Here is a 19,898-nt window from a genome sequence, read left to right on the forward strand (position 1 = left end):
CATAGGCCAGTGGTCTTTGACGCTTGATGATTCTTCCCAGGGGCAACTTTGGTGTCCCAAAGTAATCTCAGATCCAAACAGACTGATCCAGATTAAACTCACGAGCTGGTTTATTTGTGTCATGTGACCTTTTCTGATCAAGTTGCCTTGAACTAATCTTTCCTTTCAAATCTGGACGCAGCAAATGCATTCTGGTACACAGTTGTCTTCCAAACATCAGCTCAGCAGGAGATGCGCCTGTTGTTGAATGTGGAGCATTACGATACATCATCAAAATGTTCTTCAGCTTGAACTTCCAATCTGTTTGCATCCTCCCCTTCAATATGGCCATTTTGAATAGCTGGACAAAATGCTCCACTTCACCATTTGAGGATGGGTGATAAGACGAGACGAGAACCTGCTTGATCCCCTGTGTTTTTCAGGAATGTTAGAAAATCACATGATGTGAACTGTGTGCCGGCAATCCTAAAGTAGTGACCACATTCCGGAGAGCATCAGTGGTCTTTGATGAAGTAGTCGACTTCATGGGGAGAATTTTCTCCCTGTCGGGGGGGTTGGGCAAGAGCGGGCGTGGCGGGTGCACAGCTAATCACCACCTCCGATTGGCTCCGCGCCGCCATTTTAAGTGGGTGTGCCAATTAAGGCCCGCCCAGCATGACGTGCACCCAGAAGCACCGAGCGCTCCCTGCGCAGGTGGGGGGAGTGGGCTGAGTTGGGGCCTGTGTTCTTTCTTGCATGCATGCGAAAGAGTGCAGAGATCTCCCTGAGGCACAGAGCTGCCTCAGGGAGATTAGTTTGATTTTTAAACATCTTTAAATAAAGAAAGAAAAAATTTTTTAAGACATGTCCCCTTATGTGAAAGTGTCACATGAGCTGGGACATGTCTATGAATTTTATTAAAATTTTTTATTGAAGTTTAAAAACCTGCATGAAACCTCGTCCCACCTGTGGATGAGGTTTCATGATAAATGCGAAGGCCGCCTGGGCTCTTCACCTGCTGCCAACGCTAAGGTTGGACGAGCAGCTCCCTTAAGTATTTTAGTTGATATTTAAATGGTTTAATAGGCCTTTGAATGTTCAGCGGGTGCACAGCCGACTCCAATATCCTCCTGCCGAACTGAATATCTGAATGATGCACGGTGACGTTGGGATGCATGCCCGACATCACCGCGCATCATTTTACATGTCGGCGAGCGGGGCCCGCTCCTGCACACCGACCCAAAGATTCTGGCCCATGGGAATAACATGAGGCCACTTTGTGTGGGCATCCATCACAATCAGGAACTTACGTCCGAGAAGTGGTCTGGCAAACTCCACATGAAGGGCAGAATTTTGCCCTTGGATGGCATGCGGGCCCCACCAGCTTGGCGGTGGGTGGGCAGCTGAACTCCGCCGCCAAAACGGGCCCGCTGCCATTTTGAGTGGGCAGGCCAATTAAGGCCCACCCAGTGGCATCCCCGATGGGAAGCGCTATGCACTCCCTGTGTGGTGGGGGAGAGGGATTCTCCATCTGTCAGTGTGCACTGCTCCCTGGGGCAAAGTCCTGTCTCAGGGAAACCAGTGAGAGTCCAAAAAACTTTAAAAATTAAAAAATTATTAACATGTCCCCCTCATGTGACAATGTCACACAAGATGAGACATGTTAATAAGAAGCACGTAAACGTTATTAAAGTTTTTAAAAACACATGAAAATTCATCCCGCCAGTGGATGGGGTTTCATGTATTATCAGAAGCCCGCTAGGGCTCCTGGCCTGCCCGCCAGCCTTAAGGTTGGACGGGCAGGGCATTTAACTACCTTAATTGTCCACTGACAGGTCAGCGGGTGGACAGCTGATTTCACTGTCCGCCCGCCTTCCTCAATTTTTAAATGGACCGGGCTGACGTCAGGGGTTCCTCCTGATGTCATTTTCCCGTCGGCGAGCGGGCCCCGCCCCCAAATCGCCGACGGGAAAATTCAGGCCTAAGTCTCTGCCATGGGTGGTCAGGCCAAGCCCACGGATGTAATGGGTCAAGTGCAGGAGAAGACTTCATTTCTTGGCATGGAAGGCAATCTCTGACCATGCCTTCAATGTCTTTATCCAGGTCTCTCCACCATACATGTAGACGAGTGAATGCTTTCATTTTGACGATTCCCATGTGACTGAGGTGAAGATTTTCTAACACTCGTGTTTGGAAGTTTGGAGGAATAACAACTCTGATTCCCCATAACAAACAACCGTATTGCAGAGTCAGCTCAAACCTACACATGTAGTAAGGTTTAAGCTCAGTAATCACTTCTTGAGGTACACACCAACTCTTCTTTGTGTACAGGTAAACTTTGGAGAGCACAGCATCCGTCTACGTTTCAAATTGAATTTGATCCACTTTAACAGGTAACATGTCTATCTGGTTCACATTGAAAGCAGTGACTTCACTTCGGGTTGTGGAGCTGTGGTGCAATGGAAGTCTGGAAAGTGCGTCCACATTTCCCTGATTCTCAGTGGAGTGAAATGTAATTTTGTACTCGTGAGCAGATAAGAGCAGTGCCCACCTTTGTAGATGTGCAGCAGCAAGTGTCAGGGTTTGTGACTTCAGGCTAAGCAACCAGGTAAAAGGCTTGTGGTCTATAATTAATGTGAATTTACTCCCATACAAATATTGGTGGAACTTCTTGACTCCGTAGATTAGCCCAAGAGCTTCATTCTCAATTTGGGTATAATTTTGCACTGCCTTGGACAACGTGCATGAGGCATATGCAATGGGCCTTTCAGTGCCATCAGGAAATGTGTGGGAGATGACAGCTCTAACACCATATCCAGATGCATCACAAACCAGGCTGACAGGTAACTTTTCGTTGAAATGTACCAGGAGTTTAGCAGAAGTGAGTTCTTGCTGGAGTTCCTTGAAACTTTCCTGACAGGCTTGTGACCAATCCCATTTTGCATTCTTTAGCAGATTATTCAGTGGTGCTGCCTTGGTGGCCATACTGGAAATGAACTTGCCGTAGTAATTCATAAGTCTCAAGAACGAACGAAGCTCCTTAACATTTTTAGGCTGTGGTGCATTCACCACTGCCTCCACCTTTCTGGGTGAGGTTGAGAGACCAGTTTTGTTGATCACAAGTCCCTGGTACTTCACTGCGGGATTTGGGAATGAGCATTTCGATTTCTTACAGCGGATGCCGTATTTTTCCAGTCTACACAGAACCCTGCCTGGGTTCTTTAAATGAGTTGGGCAGTTTTTCCCAGTGATGAGCATGTTATCTTGGAAGCAGATTACACCAGGGAGGCCCTGCAGTATTTTGTCCGTGGCCTGCTGGAATAAGGACGGTGATGACATGATTCCAAATGGTAGCCGTTTGTATTGATATAGACCTGTGTGTCTGCTGATGGCTGTAAACTTCCTGGAATGCTTGTGATAGGTCAAGTTTTGTGAATAATTCACCTCCATTCAGAGCAGCGAACAGGTCCTCAATTTTCAGTAGCAGGTACTGATGCACTTCCAAGAAAGGATTAATAGTGATTTTATAGTCACCACATATTCTGATAGACCTGTCATCTTTCACTACTGGGACTATTGAACCTGCCCACTCTGCATAAATCTACTTTCTCAATTATCCGAAAGTTTTCAAATTGTTCTAGTTCCTGCTCAATTTTCTGTCACATTGAGTAAGGAACTAAACGTGGTTTGAAGAATCTTGGAGAGGCTTCAGCCTTCACAGCAAGTTTGGCTTCAATGTCTTCAATAACTCCAAGACCCTCTTTGAAGACATCAGTATGCTTGTCTAACAAGGATGACAACATGGGGTTGCAATGCACTTTATATATTTTGTTTCATTCCAGCCCAGTTTCTTTTAGCCAGTTCTTACACATAAGTGATGGATAATCCCCTTTCACAATGATAAGTGGGAACCTTGCTATTTGATCTCCATATTTATCTTGAACTGACATGTTTCCAAGTATACTCACAGGCTCACCAGTGTAGGTGCTAAGGGAGGAGGGTTTTCTTTAAAGGGCATTTCTTGAAAATTTTCTCCCATATCTTCTCTGAAGCAATAGAAATAGATGCTCCAGTGTCAACCTCCATTTCAACCATTTTACCATTTAAGGCAATGCCAACTTTTAGCCCTTCATCTAATTTCAGATCAGACTGAATGCAGTACAATTGCTCTTCCTCATTGTCACTGTTAGTTTCACTCTCTCATCTGGATTCTCATTACTTTTGTACTTTGTTTCCAAGCAATTCGTCTTTTTAAACTGTCTGTTTATTTTCAAGTGTGACTCCTCTGTGTGCTCCTCGTGATGATAATTTTTTCATTCATTGTAAAGCTGCGAGACTTCACTGAGCAGATCAGGACTTAAATTTAAGGAACTAGTCTTTTAATTAAAAACAAACAAAAAGTATGGCAAAGGAGCTCAATACCAGGTGTTGTACGGCCTGCAGCATGTGGGAATTCTTAGACACGCCTTGCAGTCCGGATGACCACATGTGCAGGAAGTGCCACCAGCTTGACCAGCTCGAACAATGGGTTTCGAAGTTTGAGCGTCAGCTGGAGACACAGCGGGGCATCCGCGGGGCTGAGGGTTACATGGAGAGCACATTTTTAGATGTGGTCACTCCGCAGCTTAAAGTGCAGTCAGAGAGGGAATGGATGACCACCAGTCAGAAGAAGGGAGGCAGGCAGGTAGTCAGGAAAGCCCCAGAGTGCATCTCACTCAAGAACTGAGTTTCTGTGTTGGAAAATGGTGAGGGTGAAGGTTCCTCTGGAGAGTGCAGCCAGAGCCAAGCTCACTGCACTGTGGGTGGCTCAGCTGCCCACGGAGGGAGGATTAAGGGTGCAAGAGCAATAGTGGGAGGAGACTCAATAGTGAGGGGGTGCAGAGAGGCACTTCTGCGGCTGTAGAAATGACTCCAGGATGGTGTTGCCTCCCTGGTGCCAGGGTCAAGGATGTCACAGAAGAGGGAGGGTGAACAGTCAGAGGTTGTGGTTCACATTGTTACCAATGACATAGCTGGAAAGAGGGATGAGGCCCTGCAGCAAGAATTTAGGGAGCTCGGTAGCAGATTAAAAAGCAGGACCAGAGTAATCTCTGGATTACTCCCTGGGCCACATGCTAGTGAGTATTAGAATAAGAGGATAGAGAGGATGAATGAGTGGCTGAAGAGAGAGTGCAGGAGGGAGGGCTTTAGTTTCCTGGATCACTGGGTCTGTTTCTGGCAAAGGTGGGACCTTTACAAATCGGACAGGTTGCACCTGAACTAGAGCAGGACCAACATCCTTGCGGGGAGGTTTGCTAGTGCTGTTGGTGGCGGGGGGAGGGGGGCAGTGGTTTAAACTAATTTGGCAGGGGGGTAGGATACAGAATGAAGGTACATTAGTGGATGATGCACAGCCAAATATAGAAGAGAAACTAAGTCAGTCTGAAAGGCAGAGCAAATATAGAACTGTTAAGGCACAATGGAATAATACAATGCTGGACTACATCTATTTTAACACAAGGAGTCTGACAAGTCAGGCAGATTAATTAACGTTGATTAACCATGGGAATAGGATATTGTTGCTATCACAGAGACATGGTTGAGGGAAGAGCAGGACTGGCAGCTCAATATTCCAAGGTATAAAATCTTTAGGTGTGATAGGGTGGGGATGTAAATGAGATGGTGACATAATACTCTTGATCAAGGAGTCAATTACTGCAGTAAGGAGGGATGGTATCTTAGAAGGTTCCTCAAATGAGACCATATGCGTAGAACTTAAAAACAAAAAGGGGGCAATTACTTTGCTGGGAGTGCATTATAGGCCTTCAAACAGTCAGGGGGAGATAGAGGAGCAGATATGTAGGCTAATCTCAGAGAAGTGTAAAAATAATAGGATAATTGTAGGAGATTTCACCTTCCCCAATATTAACTGGGATAATCTTAGTGTGAGAGGCTTAGAGGGGGCGGAATTCTTAAAGTGCATCCAGGAGAGCTTTTAGAGGCAGCACGTAGAAAGTCCAACAAGAGAAGGGGCGATACCGGACCTAATCTTAGGGAATGAAGCTGAGTAAGCGGCAGAAGTGTCAGTGGGGGGAGCATTTCAGGGATAGTGACCATGGCCAGAATTTTCTGGCAGACGTGCGGATGGCGGAGCCAACATCAGTGTGCGCCATTGCGATATTTCGGTGGGCGGGTGTGATCAGTTTGCCCGCCAATAATTGAAGGGCTCGTTAAGCCCCTTAACTTGCCAATTGTGTACGATTTTGAGGAGCTGGTGTGAACTTCGGGTCCGCGCACGGGCCCAACGGTCAGGTGGGTAGGAGATTATTTAAGAAAAGTTTTGCAATGTCGGGATATGTACATCTAGGTGCCGCCCCATTGCCCGGAGTGGCTGGTAGACAGCCTGCTGACTCTGCTGTCCTGTTGGCCTCGATGACCTTGGTGGACGTCCTCTGGCCCGTGGAGCCTGTGCTGGCCCCACCTGGGAGGGAATGGTCAGCTCCTGAACTGGCACCTCCGCAATTGTTGCAGCTTCAATGAAGAAATGGTCACTGGCAGAGGAGCGGAGGAGCTGCTGCCCTCATCCAGAGCGCCCTGAGAGGACCTCGCAGATATGACAGGCAGCTGCTGCGCCAACGTGAGGTCCAAGTCTACCTCCCTGCTCACCGCAGATGCATGGGCACCGAGTGCCGGCACTTGGCGTCTACAACATCTCCCACAATGGAAAACACCACCTGTGGCCAGAACCGCTGTGAGGGTTTGCAGGTCAGAGTGTAACCCGATCATATTTTGATCCATTTGGTGGAAGCCCCTCTCTATGAGAGTCGCCAATCTCTCATTGAAGGAATCCTGATGCTCTGCCCTGAGGGCAGATTCTTTGTGTGGACTCTGCCTAGACTCCTCCGTCGCAGAGAGCAACTGAACCACTCCCTCATGCAAATGCAATTCCTGCCGCCTTTCCTGCAGCTGCTGCAATGGGGACAACCCCAGAGGCACGTCTTCAGTGCCGGACTCAGTATGTGCCTAACCCCTGCAGCCCTTCGGCTGCTGGACCCTTCGGTACTCTCTGCCCCTACCATCTCCTCCAGTGATCGTGATGTGCCCTCTCCACTGTGACCCGGGACACTAGCCAACGGTAAAGTCCCCACCGAGGCGTGTGTGTCTGTGCTAGTGCCTGGCTGGCTGAAATGATGTGCTGCAAGTTGCACATGTTGCCCCTCAGGTGTGGAGAGGGGGCTGCATTGAGGATGTGTGGGTCGCTCTGGTGGTGATGCTGAAATTAACAACAAGGACAGTGCATCAGTTAGTTTTCACTCACTTCAACCTATCATCCCTTTCCCCCCCAGCTTCATAAGTCGCTTACCCTTAAAGACCCTTAAAAGAAGAACATTGGTGAGGTGGAAAAGAGTCAAGACGGGCCCCAAGCATTTAACACACATGCAGACAGGCTGGTCAGATGGCCTCATGAATGGCACATGGCTTGTAAAGAACCAGAGGGGTGGGGAGAGTGCAGGGGTATCTGATGTGGATGCATTGTTGCCTGGATAGTTGCAGGGCTGAGGAAACATTTCAAACGATTGTGTCATTTTCCACCGAACTCAGGAGATTGAGAGGTCACATTATTGCCCTTCATTCTGTAAGGAGGGGCATCAACTGGGTGGGCAGAAGGCAACATTTCCCCTTGGCGCAGGGATGAGTAACGTGGTGGCATTTATTTGAGTGCCATGAGGTTCACAGCTGAGGTGTTGAGGACCTTCTGGACACAGTAATGTGGGGCGCACTGGCTGAAAGGGTGCAGGAGGTCCCAAACCCCCGAAAATGGAATAAGTCTTAGGGTGTGCAGCGGCAACCCAATGGCATGTGAGACCATGGAGATAGTGGTCACAAGTAAGATAAGGTGACTTTGGAAGGTGGTGAAAGCGGTGGATTCCTCAAGGGGACGAGGGTCCCTCCTGTATGACCCACACGTCAGAATGTCTCAGTCTGTGAATGGGCAGTGTTGCTGCATTAACGATTGCAGCTACCATCAGTGGTTTGGATGGTGGGCAGACAGAGTGGATGGGACTGTGGACCTCAAATACCTGCCCGCTGGACCCCACCCTCAGCGCCCCCACCTGCCCTGGCCTCCTGCCTCCTGCCCAGATCCATGGCCTGCTCCTCGAATGGGGTGAGGCGCTGGAGGAGGGCGCGCACACCCCAGTCCTCAGCCGCTCCAGGGCATTGTGGTTACTTTTCCTGCAAAACACATAAGAGGATTTATTGGGGCAGGTCACTCATGTACTCTGCACACGCACACCGCACCCCAACCACAGTGGCCCATCTGAGGCCACCAGTGGCTCCTGTCCACACAACTGGTGATCAGTCCCCAGAAGATAGTACAGCTGCTCCCAACCCCCTCCCCCAACGGACACCTTGGACACATTTGGGTATCCATCACTTTGAATAACACACAGGTCCTAGTGCCCATGGAAAGGAGGATCAAATAGGTGCGGCACCGATGCCAGCAGATGGGACTTGCGGAAAAGATCTTGACGCACCCCTTGGACCATGTCAATACCACCAATATGGCATGTGTTGGAGTTCTGAGTATGTGTCTACCGGCCTCTCCTGCAGGTTGCCCCAAAACTACTCAAATGCCACACAAACCAACAAATGCTGCGGGGAGAACCCTTCTTCTCCTCAACCACTAAGGCTGATGTAAGCATTGTCAGTCCCCAGTTGCCCACCCAGCGTGTGACAGATACCCTATGCAGTAACGGCAGCCATACATGGTGTGGGGTGGGGGGCAAAGGCTAAAGCTGCCTTCTGCCTCAAACAGCCCAGACAGACATGGTACTCACCCTTCCGGAGCGCAGTGAATTATTGAAGCGTTTTCGGCACTGTGTGCCAGAGTGTCTGACGTTATCATGGGCGCTTACAGCCTGGTCCACCTCCTCCCCCGTCTGGCTGGTAACATGGGGGGCCCTCCTCCTCCCATCCTCAGGATGCAGAACATCACATCGCTAGCCCATCTCTTCCAGGAGGACAGCAAGGCATGTGTCTGAGAATCTGGGTGCACAGTGACCCTCCCGCTAGCCCCTCCTGCAGCCTGCCCCCCTCCTCCTCCACCTCCTCCTCCTCCTCTGCCCTCCTTGGAGCATTTCTACCTCTCTGAGTGGCCATGGTGAACTGCCTCAAGCAGGCTGCCTTGTCACTCTTTATACAGGCGGCCGGCTCCCCATTGGACCCGGCAGTCTGAGCCCGCCCACCCCCGCGACTATTTTCCCATTCTTCACGGGAGTCGTTTACCTGTGGTGCGGGCTTTAATTGGCCTACCCACGGAAAATGGCGCAGCCCATTTCACCAGCGGCAATTGGTCTCCCGACCAACTGTAAAATTCTGCCCCATAACTCGGTAGCATTTAAGGTAGTTATGGAAAAGGACAAAGATAGACTGGAAATAAAGGTCCTGAACTTTGGGAAGGCCATTTTCAATATGATAAGACAGGATCTAGCCAAAGTAAATTTGGAGGAGCTACTTGTAGGAAAGTCTACATCAGACCAATGGGAGTCATTCAAAAAGGAAATAGTGAGAGTTCAGGGCCAACATGTTCCCGTAAAGGTGAAGGGTGGGACCAACAAGTCTAGGGATATAGAAGATTGGCTAAGGAAAAAAAAGGAGGCTTATGGCAGATTCAGAGGGCTGAAAACAGCGGAAGCCCTGGAGGAATATAGAAAATGTAGGGGGGGTACTTTAAAAAAAAGTAATTAGGAGAGCGAAGAAGGGGCATGAAAAAAACGCTGGTGGGCAAGATAAAGGATAATCCCAAGGCATTTTGTAAATATATTAACGGCAAGAGGGTAACCAGGGAAAGAGTAGGGCCCATTAGCGAGCAAAGTGGCAATCTGTGCATGGAGCTGGAGGACATAGGTGAGGTTTTGAATGATTACTTTTCACGTGTGTTCACTATGGAGAAGGACGATGTAGGTGTCGAAATCAGGGAGGGGGACTGTGATATACTTGAACAAATTAGCATTGAAAGGGAAGAGGTATTAATGGTTTTAGCAGACTTAAAAGTGGATAAATCCCCAGGCACAGATGAGATGTATCCCAGGCTGTTGTGTGAGGCCAGGGAGGAGATTGCAGGGGCTCTGACATTAATTTTCAAATCCTCTCTGGCCACAGGATGTGCTAGAGGACTAGAGGACAGTGAGTGTGGTACCATTATTCAAGAAGGGTAGTAGGGATAAACTAGGTAATTACAGGCCAGGGAGTATAACATCAGTGATAGGGAAACTATTGGAAAAAATTCTGAAGGACATGATTAATCTCCACTTGGAGAGACAGAGATTAATCAGGGATAGTCAGCATGGCTTTGTCAGGGAGAGTTATGTGCAACAAATTTGATTGAATTTTTTGAGGATGTGACCAGTTGTGTGGATGAGGGTAGTGTAGTTGATGTAGTCTACATGGACTTCAGTAAGGCTTTTGACAAGGTCCCATATGGGAGAATGGTCAAGAAGGTAAGAGCCCATGGGATCCAGGGCAATTTGGAAAATTGGATCCAAAATTGGCAGGAGGCAGAGGGTGATGGTCGAAGATTGTTTTTGCGATTAGAAGCCTGTGACGAGTGGTGTACCACAGGGATCGATGCTGGGACCCTTGCTGTTTGTAGTGTACATTAATGATTTACACCTGAAAAAAGGAGGTATGATCAGTAAGTTTGCAGATGACATGAAAATTGATGGTGTTGTAAATAGTGAGGAGGAAAGCTTTAGATTACAGGACGATATAGATGGGCTGGTAAGATGGGCAGAGCAGTGGCAAATGGAATTTAATCCTAAGAAGTGTGGGGTGATGCATTTTGGGAGGACTAACATGGCAAGGGAGTACACAATGAATGGTAGGACCATAGGAAATACAGGGGATCAGAGGGACCTTGGTGTACATGACCATAGATCCCTGAAGGCAGCAACACAGGTTAGATAAGGTGGTTAAGAAGGCATATGGGATACTTGCCTTTATTAGCCGAGGCATAGAATATAAGAGCAGGGAGGTTACATTGGAGCTGTATAAAATGCTAGTTAGGCCACAGCTGGAGTACTGTGTGCAGTTCTGGTCGCCACACTATAGGAAGGATGTGATTACACTGGAGAGGGTGCAGAGGAGATTCACCAGGATGTTTCCTGGGCTGGAGCATTTCAGCTATGAAGAGAGACTGGATAGGCTAGCGTTGTTTTCCTTAGAGCAGAGAAGGCTGAGGGTGGACCTGATAGAGGTTTACAAAATTATGAGGGGCGATAGGGTAGATAGGAAGAAACTTTTCCCCTTAGCAGAAGTGTCAATAACCAGGGGGCATAAATTTATGGTAAGGGGCAGGAGGTTTAGAGGGGATTTGAGGAAAAGAATTTTCACCCAGAGGGTGGTTGGAATCTGGAACTCGATACTTGAGGGGGTGGTAGAGACAGGAACCCCCTCAACATTTAAGAAGTATTTAGATGACCATGTGAAACACCGCAGTGTACAGGGCTATGGGCCAAGTGCTGGAAAATGGGATTACAATGGCTGGCATGGACATGATGGGCCAAGGGGCCTGTTTCTGTTCTGTATAACTCTGACTCTAACTTCCATCATTATTGGACTTGAAAAACCCTGATCAAGAAAATCCTCTTGGTTTTGGAAGGTGCTGTCGAATGAGGTTTGGTGAGTTGCAGCAATGTATCTTGTATATCACAAGTTGCAGCTCCTGTGTGTCAGTGATGGAGAGAGTGAAAGTTTAAGGTTGTGGATGAGGTGCCAATCAAATGGGATGCTTTGTGTCAAACTTCTTGACCGTTGTTGAATTGCAGTCATCCAGAGTATTCCATCACACTCCTGATATAGGAGCAGGAGTAGGTCATTCGGCCCCTGGAACCTGCTCCACCATTCAATTAGATCATGGCTGATCGTCTACCTCAAAGCCACTTTCCTGCAATATCTTGTCATTAGCCTCCATAAATCTATCGATTTCTGTTTTGAACTTGCTCAATGATTGAGTTTCCACAGCTCTCTGGGGTGGAGAATTCCAAAGATTCACAACCCTCTGAGTGAAGAAATTTCTCCTCCTTTGTTATGGCAGGTGGATGGTAAATGCCAAGCTGCTCAAATCCCAGAGGAAAACTTGAAGCAGCTGCCACAGCTTTTTACAATTTGTATTTATTTCGAGATGTGGGATTTGAATTCAGTAAAGAGAAGACACCTAATGTTTAAAGGTTTTTTTCACAAAACTACGTTAAACTTTTTATTAATTTAAAAAAATTAAGCACATATTTACAAATTATCATTAATCAGAGTAGCTAGAAGTTATTATAATCTAAATCCCAGTTATGCCTCCATTAAGGCAACAGTAAAAACACATAGGGCTGAATTTTGCCGTTGGTGAGTAGGGGGCGGAGTCCGCTCGCCGATGTGTAAAATGACGCTGGGCGGAACCCCCAATGTCACTGCGCCCCATTTAAATTTTCAGGAAGGCGGGGGTGCAGCAAAATCAGCTGTGGCCATTGATAGGATCACTGAAACAATTAAAGGACCTGCCGTCCAACCTTAAGCATGACTTTAAACTGATATAGCCCATCTAGCATCACAAAAGCCAATATCTCCTTTGGTCTCTCCGTTAATGGTACCTGCCAATATCCTTTTAACAAGTCAATCTTTGTGATAATTTTTGATTGTCTCACTTTCTCAGTACAATCTTCCAACTGTGGTATGGGACTTGAATCCACTTTTGTCAGTGCATTCACCTTTTAATATTCCACACATAGTTTTTGAGTTCCATTTGGTTTTGGTACCAGCACAATAGTTACTGCAACTAGACACAATTATATCATTTTGAAGCATGAATTCCATTTCCTTCTGTACTTGTGATAACTTTGCTGGTTAAATGTTGCCTTATCAGGCACATCATGTGCAGCTAAATTTGTCCTCCCCAACTTGTTTCCACAAGTAGATTTGTCTGACTGCAATAGTTTCTCCAAATCACTTTGGCACTTGTCTAGAAGGTAACTCAATATTATATTTACATTTTCAAATACCCCCTCATTATCCAATTTTATTAGAGGAAAATCAGTTTCAGAATCCTGCATTTTTACCTCTTTCTCTCTATCTACCACCAGTAATATCTCCTCTTGGTCCTCTTCCCTGTCAAAGTACTTTTTAAGCATATATACATGACACACCCTCCTTTTTTTCTGCTATCTGCAGCATTTATTAAATAATTTACTTCACTTCGCTTCTTTTCAATCCTGTAAGGCCCACTAAACCTTGCCTTTAATGAGTCATCCAGCACTGGTAACAGAATTAATACTTTCTCCCCAGCAACAAAACTATGAGCTGTAGCTTTCCTGTCTGCCTTCATTTTTAGCAATTGCTGTGATATATTTAAACGTTCCCCAGCTAACTCGCATACTCACAATCTCCCTCTGAAATTTAATATGTAATCCAGGAGAGTAGTTTCTGAATTTTGACTCACCAATTTCCCGTGAATCAATTTCAGTGGTCCTTTTCCCTCATGACCATAAACTAGTTCAAAAGGACTAAAATCAATTGACGCATTAGGACTGTCCCTAATAACAAATAACAAGAATGAAATCCCCCTATCCTAATTCTGTGGATAATCCTGACTATATGCTCTCAGCATACTTAAAGTTTGATACCATCTTTCCAAAGTCCCTTATGACTCAGGGTGGTAAGCTATTGATTTCAACTGTTTTATCCCCAAGCTCTTCACTACTTCCTTAAACAGCTGTGACATGAAATCTGAACCCTGATCTGATTGTATTGCTTTAGGTGAACCATATCTTATAAAAACTTTAGTCAATTCTTCCACAATTTTTTGTGGTAATATTTCTCAAAGGCATCACTTCTGAAAACCTTGCAGACACATCCATTATTGTCAATAAATACTGATTTCCACTTTTAGTCTTAGGGAGGGATCCTATACAGTCAATTATGACATTAGTAAAAGGTTCTTCAAATCCTGGAATTGAAATTAAAGGTGCCAGCTTAATCACTGCTTATGGTTTCTCTATCACCTGACATGTATGACATGTTCTACAGAATTTGACTACATCCCTATTCAATCCAGGCCAATAAAAATGTCTTTGTATTTTTGCCTGTGTTTTTCTAATTCATAAATGTGCCCCCTTTGGAATTTGATGAGAAATTCTCAATCTCATTTTTGTATCCAAATGATATTGCAATCTGATGTACCTTCCTCCAGCTTTCATTTGCTGAAACATGATATGGCCTCCATTTTCTCATTAAAACATTACCCTTATGGTAATGACATTCTGGGATACATTCTGCCTCTATTTCTGAGGAGCTGTTTTATTTGCAAATCCTTTTTCTGCAACTCCACTAACTTCCTTCAGTTAAATATTTCAGCTGCATTGTCTTCCAGTCTTTCTTCCTGAACAATGTTATCAAACACAGTGCTAAATGGACTTTCACACCTTCCCTCTGCCTTTGAACTTCCTGTTCTTTTTATTTCAACCTATGAGCCTATGATCTTGTCATCACACAATCTGGAAACAATCTTGGATGCTCTCTCTCCAACACTTATGTTGAAAACACAACTCCAGGCTACTCAACTATCACGGAATCACCCATATCTGTGATCCAGCTGTATTATCACCCAGAATAAATTGAACCCCTGCAATGGGCAATTTTCCACTACTCCAACAATCACCTCACCTGTTTTCCACTTACTCTTTAAATTCACTTTCCTCAATGGAATAGGTTTAGCATCTCCATGAACCCTACTTATTTTCACCTGCTCCTATAGTACTCCCACTGAACAGCAAATGTCACTATCCCACAGCATTAAAGATTGGCTAGCCCCTGTGCCTCTTAAAATTTTAACACCTTTATCTACTCCATCCTGTTTGCGTAGAAAGACTTCTCCTTAACCTACAAAATATTTAAACATTTCTGCAACCTGCTCCTCAGAATTCTCTTGGGTAAATTGTGAACACATTCCCACTTCTTTACCTATCACGGATTCTTCCTGTTTTACCTGTGCACAAACCATTGGTTTTTCTGTGTCTGTACTTCAGAACCCACAGTATTTTACTTCCAGAACTTTTCTGTACCTCAATAACCCCAACAGATTTTCCCTGCAATTTCCATCACACTGACTTCGTGTGAGCACTTGGCACATCATAATATTCAAGGCAAAAACAAAACAGAATTACCTGGAAAAACTCAGCAGGTCTGGCAGCATCGACGGAGAAGAAAAGAGTTGGCGTTTCGAGCCCTCATGACCCTTCGACAGAAATCAAGTTCTGTCGAAGGGTCATGAGGACTCGAAACGTCAACTCTTTTCTTCTCCGCCGATGCTGCCAGACCTGCTGAGTTTTTCCAGGTAATTCTGTTTTGTTTTTGTTTTGGATTTCCAGCATCCGCAGTTTTTTTGTTTTTATAATATTCAAGGCTATGGGCTAAGTGCTGGTAAATGGGATTAGGTAGGTAAGTCAGGTGTTTCTCACATGTCGGTGCAGACTTGATGGGCAGAAGGGCCTCTTCTGCACTCTGTGATTCTATCTCTGTTGCTTGTCTTACCATTTGAACCCTCTGTTCCTCCACACGAGTTCTCACTACCGAAGGAATTGAATCTCAATTCTTCCAAAAGAATTACTTCCCGAATAGCTGCTTATGTTGTCTCCATTTTTAATGCCCGTATCCACTGGTTGAAATTATTTTGTTTTACTCTCTCAAATTCAATATAAGTTTGTCTGGGCTGTTTTCTCATATTCATAAATTTCTGTTTGTATGCCTCAGGAACCAACTCATAAACACGCAACATAGCCTTTTTTTTTACCACATCATAATTCACCAACATTTCTTCTGACAGTGAAGCATAAACCTTGTGCTCTAACCAGCAACCTGGATTGTAACAACATAGTCCAGTTTTCCTGTATTTAGCTATCTTCTCAAATGAAATAAAGAATGCTTCAACATCTCTTTCCTCAAACTTTGGAAGAGTTTGTAGAAATTTAAACATCTCCCCACTGGGTTTGAGGTTAAAGGTTTTTTCATTATCAGAACTTTCCTCAGAATCTGAGATCTCTTTTTTAACTTCTAGCCTTTCTCGTTCCTTCTCTATTTCCTTTGCCTCTCTTTCTTTATCCTTCTCTCATTCCTGGAATTTCAGTTCTAGCTTCCTTTTTTTCTCCTGCCTTTCTGCTTACTCCCTATGAAATGCCCTTTCTCATTCCTTTTCTTTTTCTTTCTCTGCCCTGTCTTTTTCTGCTGCCTCTAGTTCCAGTTTTTCCATTTCCAATTCTTGTTCCTTTTCATTTGCCTCCAATTCAAGTTTTCTCAGTTCCTTTGCTTGTTCAAATTCAAGCCTCTTCATTTCTGAAGTCTCACTACCTCCAGCTGTGACTCACTAATGTCAGGTATCGCTTCCAACTTTAAATGTTGCTCTATCGCTTCAACTATGTTTGCTTTCTTTGCCCCTACAGGTAACCTCAACTGCAACTGATCCACCAACTCTGTTAACTTACCCTTAGGTACTTTTTGTAACCCAATCAGGGATATGTATATTTTACTTCAAAAAATGTTTTAGCCGTGGATACAGCCATTTTTGCAGTTTCACCACTTTAAAAATCCCACAGAGCCATAGACACAGACCTCACTGTTACTCTAAAATAAATTCCATTAACATTATGAAAAATATTATATCTTCCTGACATCATCTCAGTCTTAAATGATCTACCCCTTACCCTGAGATTCTGTCCCCTGATCTTAGACTCACCAGCCAGGGGAAGCATCTTATCCACATCCACCCTGTCACCCCCTGTAAGAATTTTATAAGTTTCAATCAGGTTACTTCTCATTTTTCAAAACTCTAGAGAATACAGTCCCAGTCACCTCAATCCCTCCTCATAATACAATGTGACTTGAGGGTTGTAGATAAGCTTTGGGCTCCTTCCTTAGCGCCTACCAAACTCACGGCTGCTACCACCTAGAAGGACAAGGGCAGCAGATAGATGGGAACACCACCACCTGGAAGTCCCCTTCTGAGCCACTCACCATACTGACTTGGAAATATATAGCTGTTCCTTCATTGTCGCTGGGTCAAATCTTGGAACTCCCTCCCTAACAGCACTGTGGGTATACCTAAACCACATGGACTGCAGCGGTTCAGGAAGGCAGCTCATCACCACCTTCTCAAGGGCAATTCAGAATGGAAAATAAATGTTCGCCCAGCCAGCGAAGCCCACATCCCATGAAATAATTAAAAAAAATAATCAATTAGTTTAGTCAAGCCTTTTACAAACCTGTGCTGGCCCTCTGTTGTATCCATCCCCACTCCCTTTAGCAATCTGGGATGTAAGCCATCCAGACCAGGTGACTTATCCACTCTAAGCATAGCCAGCCTTTCTAGAACCTCCTGCTTCTCAACTTTCACCCCATCCACTTCTTTCACCAGCCCTGCTTCTACCGATATTTTGTCAACATCATCTTCCTCTGCAAACTCATGAAGTATTCCAGCCTTGCCCTGAACATCTAAGTATGTATTGCCCTTTTTGTCCCAAATAGGACCCACTCTGTCTCTTACTACCTACTAATTAGTCATGTGCCAGTCAAAGATTTTTGTTCTGTTAAGGTCATCAACCTGAAAGGTTATCTTTGTTTCTCTCCACAGATGCTGCCTGACCTGCTGAGTTTTTGCTTTTCTTTTTTGTTGAAGATTTTTGTGGCCCCTTTTATGTAACTTCCATTTATCCTCATGCTCTGTTTGCCAGTCATATCCACTGCAATGTGGCTTCTGGGATCAATTTAAAAATGAGGAACTGGGATTGGTAGATTTTTGTTGGGTACAGATGTTAAAGAATATGGAGAAAAGGCAGGTAAATAGAATTAAGATTCACATCAGCCATGATCCATGTAAATGGCAGAGCCGACTTGTGTGCAAATTAACCTCTACGTTGCCTAACACAGCCCTTCACATAGAGTTGTGAATCTGTAGGATTCACTCCTTTTGATGGGATGTTCCTGATTCTCTAAATTCTTCACCATTTTCTTGTAGTTTGGTGACTCACAGCAGCTGAGGATGGTGAGGATTCTACGCAGCATGGTGATGGTGCGAGTTGGAGGAGGATGGAGTCCTCTGGATGAATTTCTTGTGAAGAATGATCCTTGCAGAGGTATGTGTGTGTCACAAATGTGACTATTTATGCTAAAAAAAATCCTAAAATCACAGGTGAGGAGGACCATTTGGCCCATTCTCCAGATAAATCCTAAACCTTCATGACATCATTGACAAGAATGGTTCCAAGGATGAGGACTTCAGTTATGATGACAGATTGGAGAAAAGAAAGCTGAGAGGAGATTTGATAAATGTGGTCAAAATCATGAGGGGTCTGGAAAGAGTAGATAGGGAGAAACCGTTCCCACTCGTGAAAGGATCGAGAATGAGAGGGAACAGATTTAAGGTGATTGGCAAAAGAAGCAAAAGTAATATGAAATAAAGCTTCTTGCAGTGAGTGGTGAAAGTTTAGGATGCACTGCATGAGACCATGATGGAGGCAGGTTCAACTTAAGTATTTAAAAGGGAATTAGATTATTAAATGAAAAGGAAGGATGTGCATGGTTACAAGATGAAGGCTGGCAAATGGCACTAAGTGAATTGCCCACTTGGAGAGCTGATGCAGACACAATGGGTCAAATGGCCTCCTTCTGTGCTGTACCAATTCTGTGATTCTTCTGACACCATCTAAATCTTTCTCCACAAGTTCCAGAGTTTTTTTGTCTCCTGTACTCTATCTGAGTATCAGCTGTGGCTCCCAGGATGGTCAATACTGAGCTGCTCTCCCTCTCCCATAGGAAGGCAGGTTATTACCTGAATGCTATAAATTGAGAGGGGTGTATGTGCACCGAGACCTGGGTGTCCTTGTGCACCAGTCGCTGAAGGTAAGCATGCAGGTGCAGCAGGTGGTAAAGAAGGCAAATGGAATGTTGGCCTTCATAGCCAGAGGATTCGAGTACAGGAACAGGGATGTCTTGCTGTAATTATACTGCGCTTGGTGAGACCACACCTGGAATATTGTGTGCAGTTTTGGTGTCTTTATATGAGGAAGGATGTATTTGCTTTGGAGGGAGTGCAGCGAAGGTTTACCCAACTGATTCCTGGGATGGCGGGACTGACATATGAGGAGAGATTGAGTTAATTAGGATTATATTCACTGGAGTTCAGAAGAATGAGGGGAAATTTCATAGAAACCTATAAAATTCTAACAGGACTAAACAGGGTAGATGCAGGAAGGATGTTCCCGATGGTAGGGAAGTCCAGAACCAGGGTCACAATCTGACGATATGGGGTAGACCATTGAGATGAGGAGAAATTCCTTCACCCAGAGAGTGGTGAGCCTGTGGAATTCATTACCACAGAAAGTAGTTGAGGCCAAAACATTGTATGTTTTCAAGAAGGAGTTACATATAGCTCTTGGGGCGAAAGGGATGAAAGGGTATGGGGAGAAAGTGGGAGCAGGCTATTGAGTTGGATGATCAGCCATGATCATAATGAATGATGGAGCAGGCTCAAAGGGCCGATAGCCTACTCCTGCTCCTAGACTCTATGTTTCTATGTTTCCACTACAAACCTTCCTCCAGCCCGAAAAATATCCATTGACCATTACGCTCTGCTTCCTATTTTTCAGCCAATTTTGTATCCATGTTGCTACTGTCCCTTTTATTCCATGAGAAATAACTTTTCTCACAAGTCTGTTGTGTGGCACTGTATCAAATGCCTTTTGAAAGTCCATGTACACCACATCAACAGTATTACCCTCATCCACCTTTTCTGTTACCTCTTCAACAAACTCCAGCAAGTTAGTTAAACACAATTTCCCCTTTAGAAATCCAGGCAGACTCTTCCTTATCAACCCATATTTTTCCATGTGATGACTAATTCTATC

General features: G+C 45.1%; 1 protein-coding gene across 1 annotated transcript in view; it reads left to right on the top strand.

Moving 5' to 3' along the window:
- The window catches only part of LOC121275738 (microtubule-actin cross-linking factor 1-like), a 105,810-nt gene that overhangs the window by 82,391 nt on the left and 3,521 nt on the right, over positions 1–19,898 (top strand). The window contains exon 7 of the mRNA XM_041183328.1: positions 18,011–18,128. Within this exon, the coding sequence (XP_041039262.1) occupies positions 18,011–18,128 (118 nt within the window). The remainder of the gene's footprint in view (positions 1–18,010; positions 18,129–19,898) is intronic.

This window comes from Carcharodon carcharias, chromosome 3 (genome assembly GCF_017639515.1).
Source record: "Carcharodon carcharias isolate sCarCar2 chromosome 3, sCarCar2.pri, whole genome shotgun sequence".
In the NCBI taxonomy this organism is placed as follows: Eukaryota; Metazoa; Chordata; class Chondrichthyes; order Lamniformes; family Lamnidae; genus Carcharodon; species Carcharodon carcharias.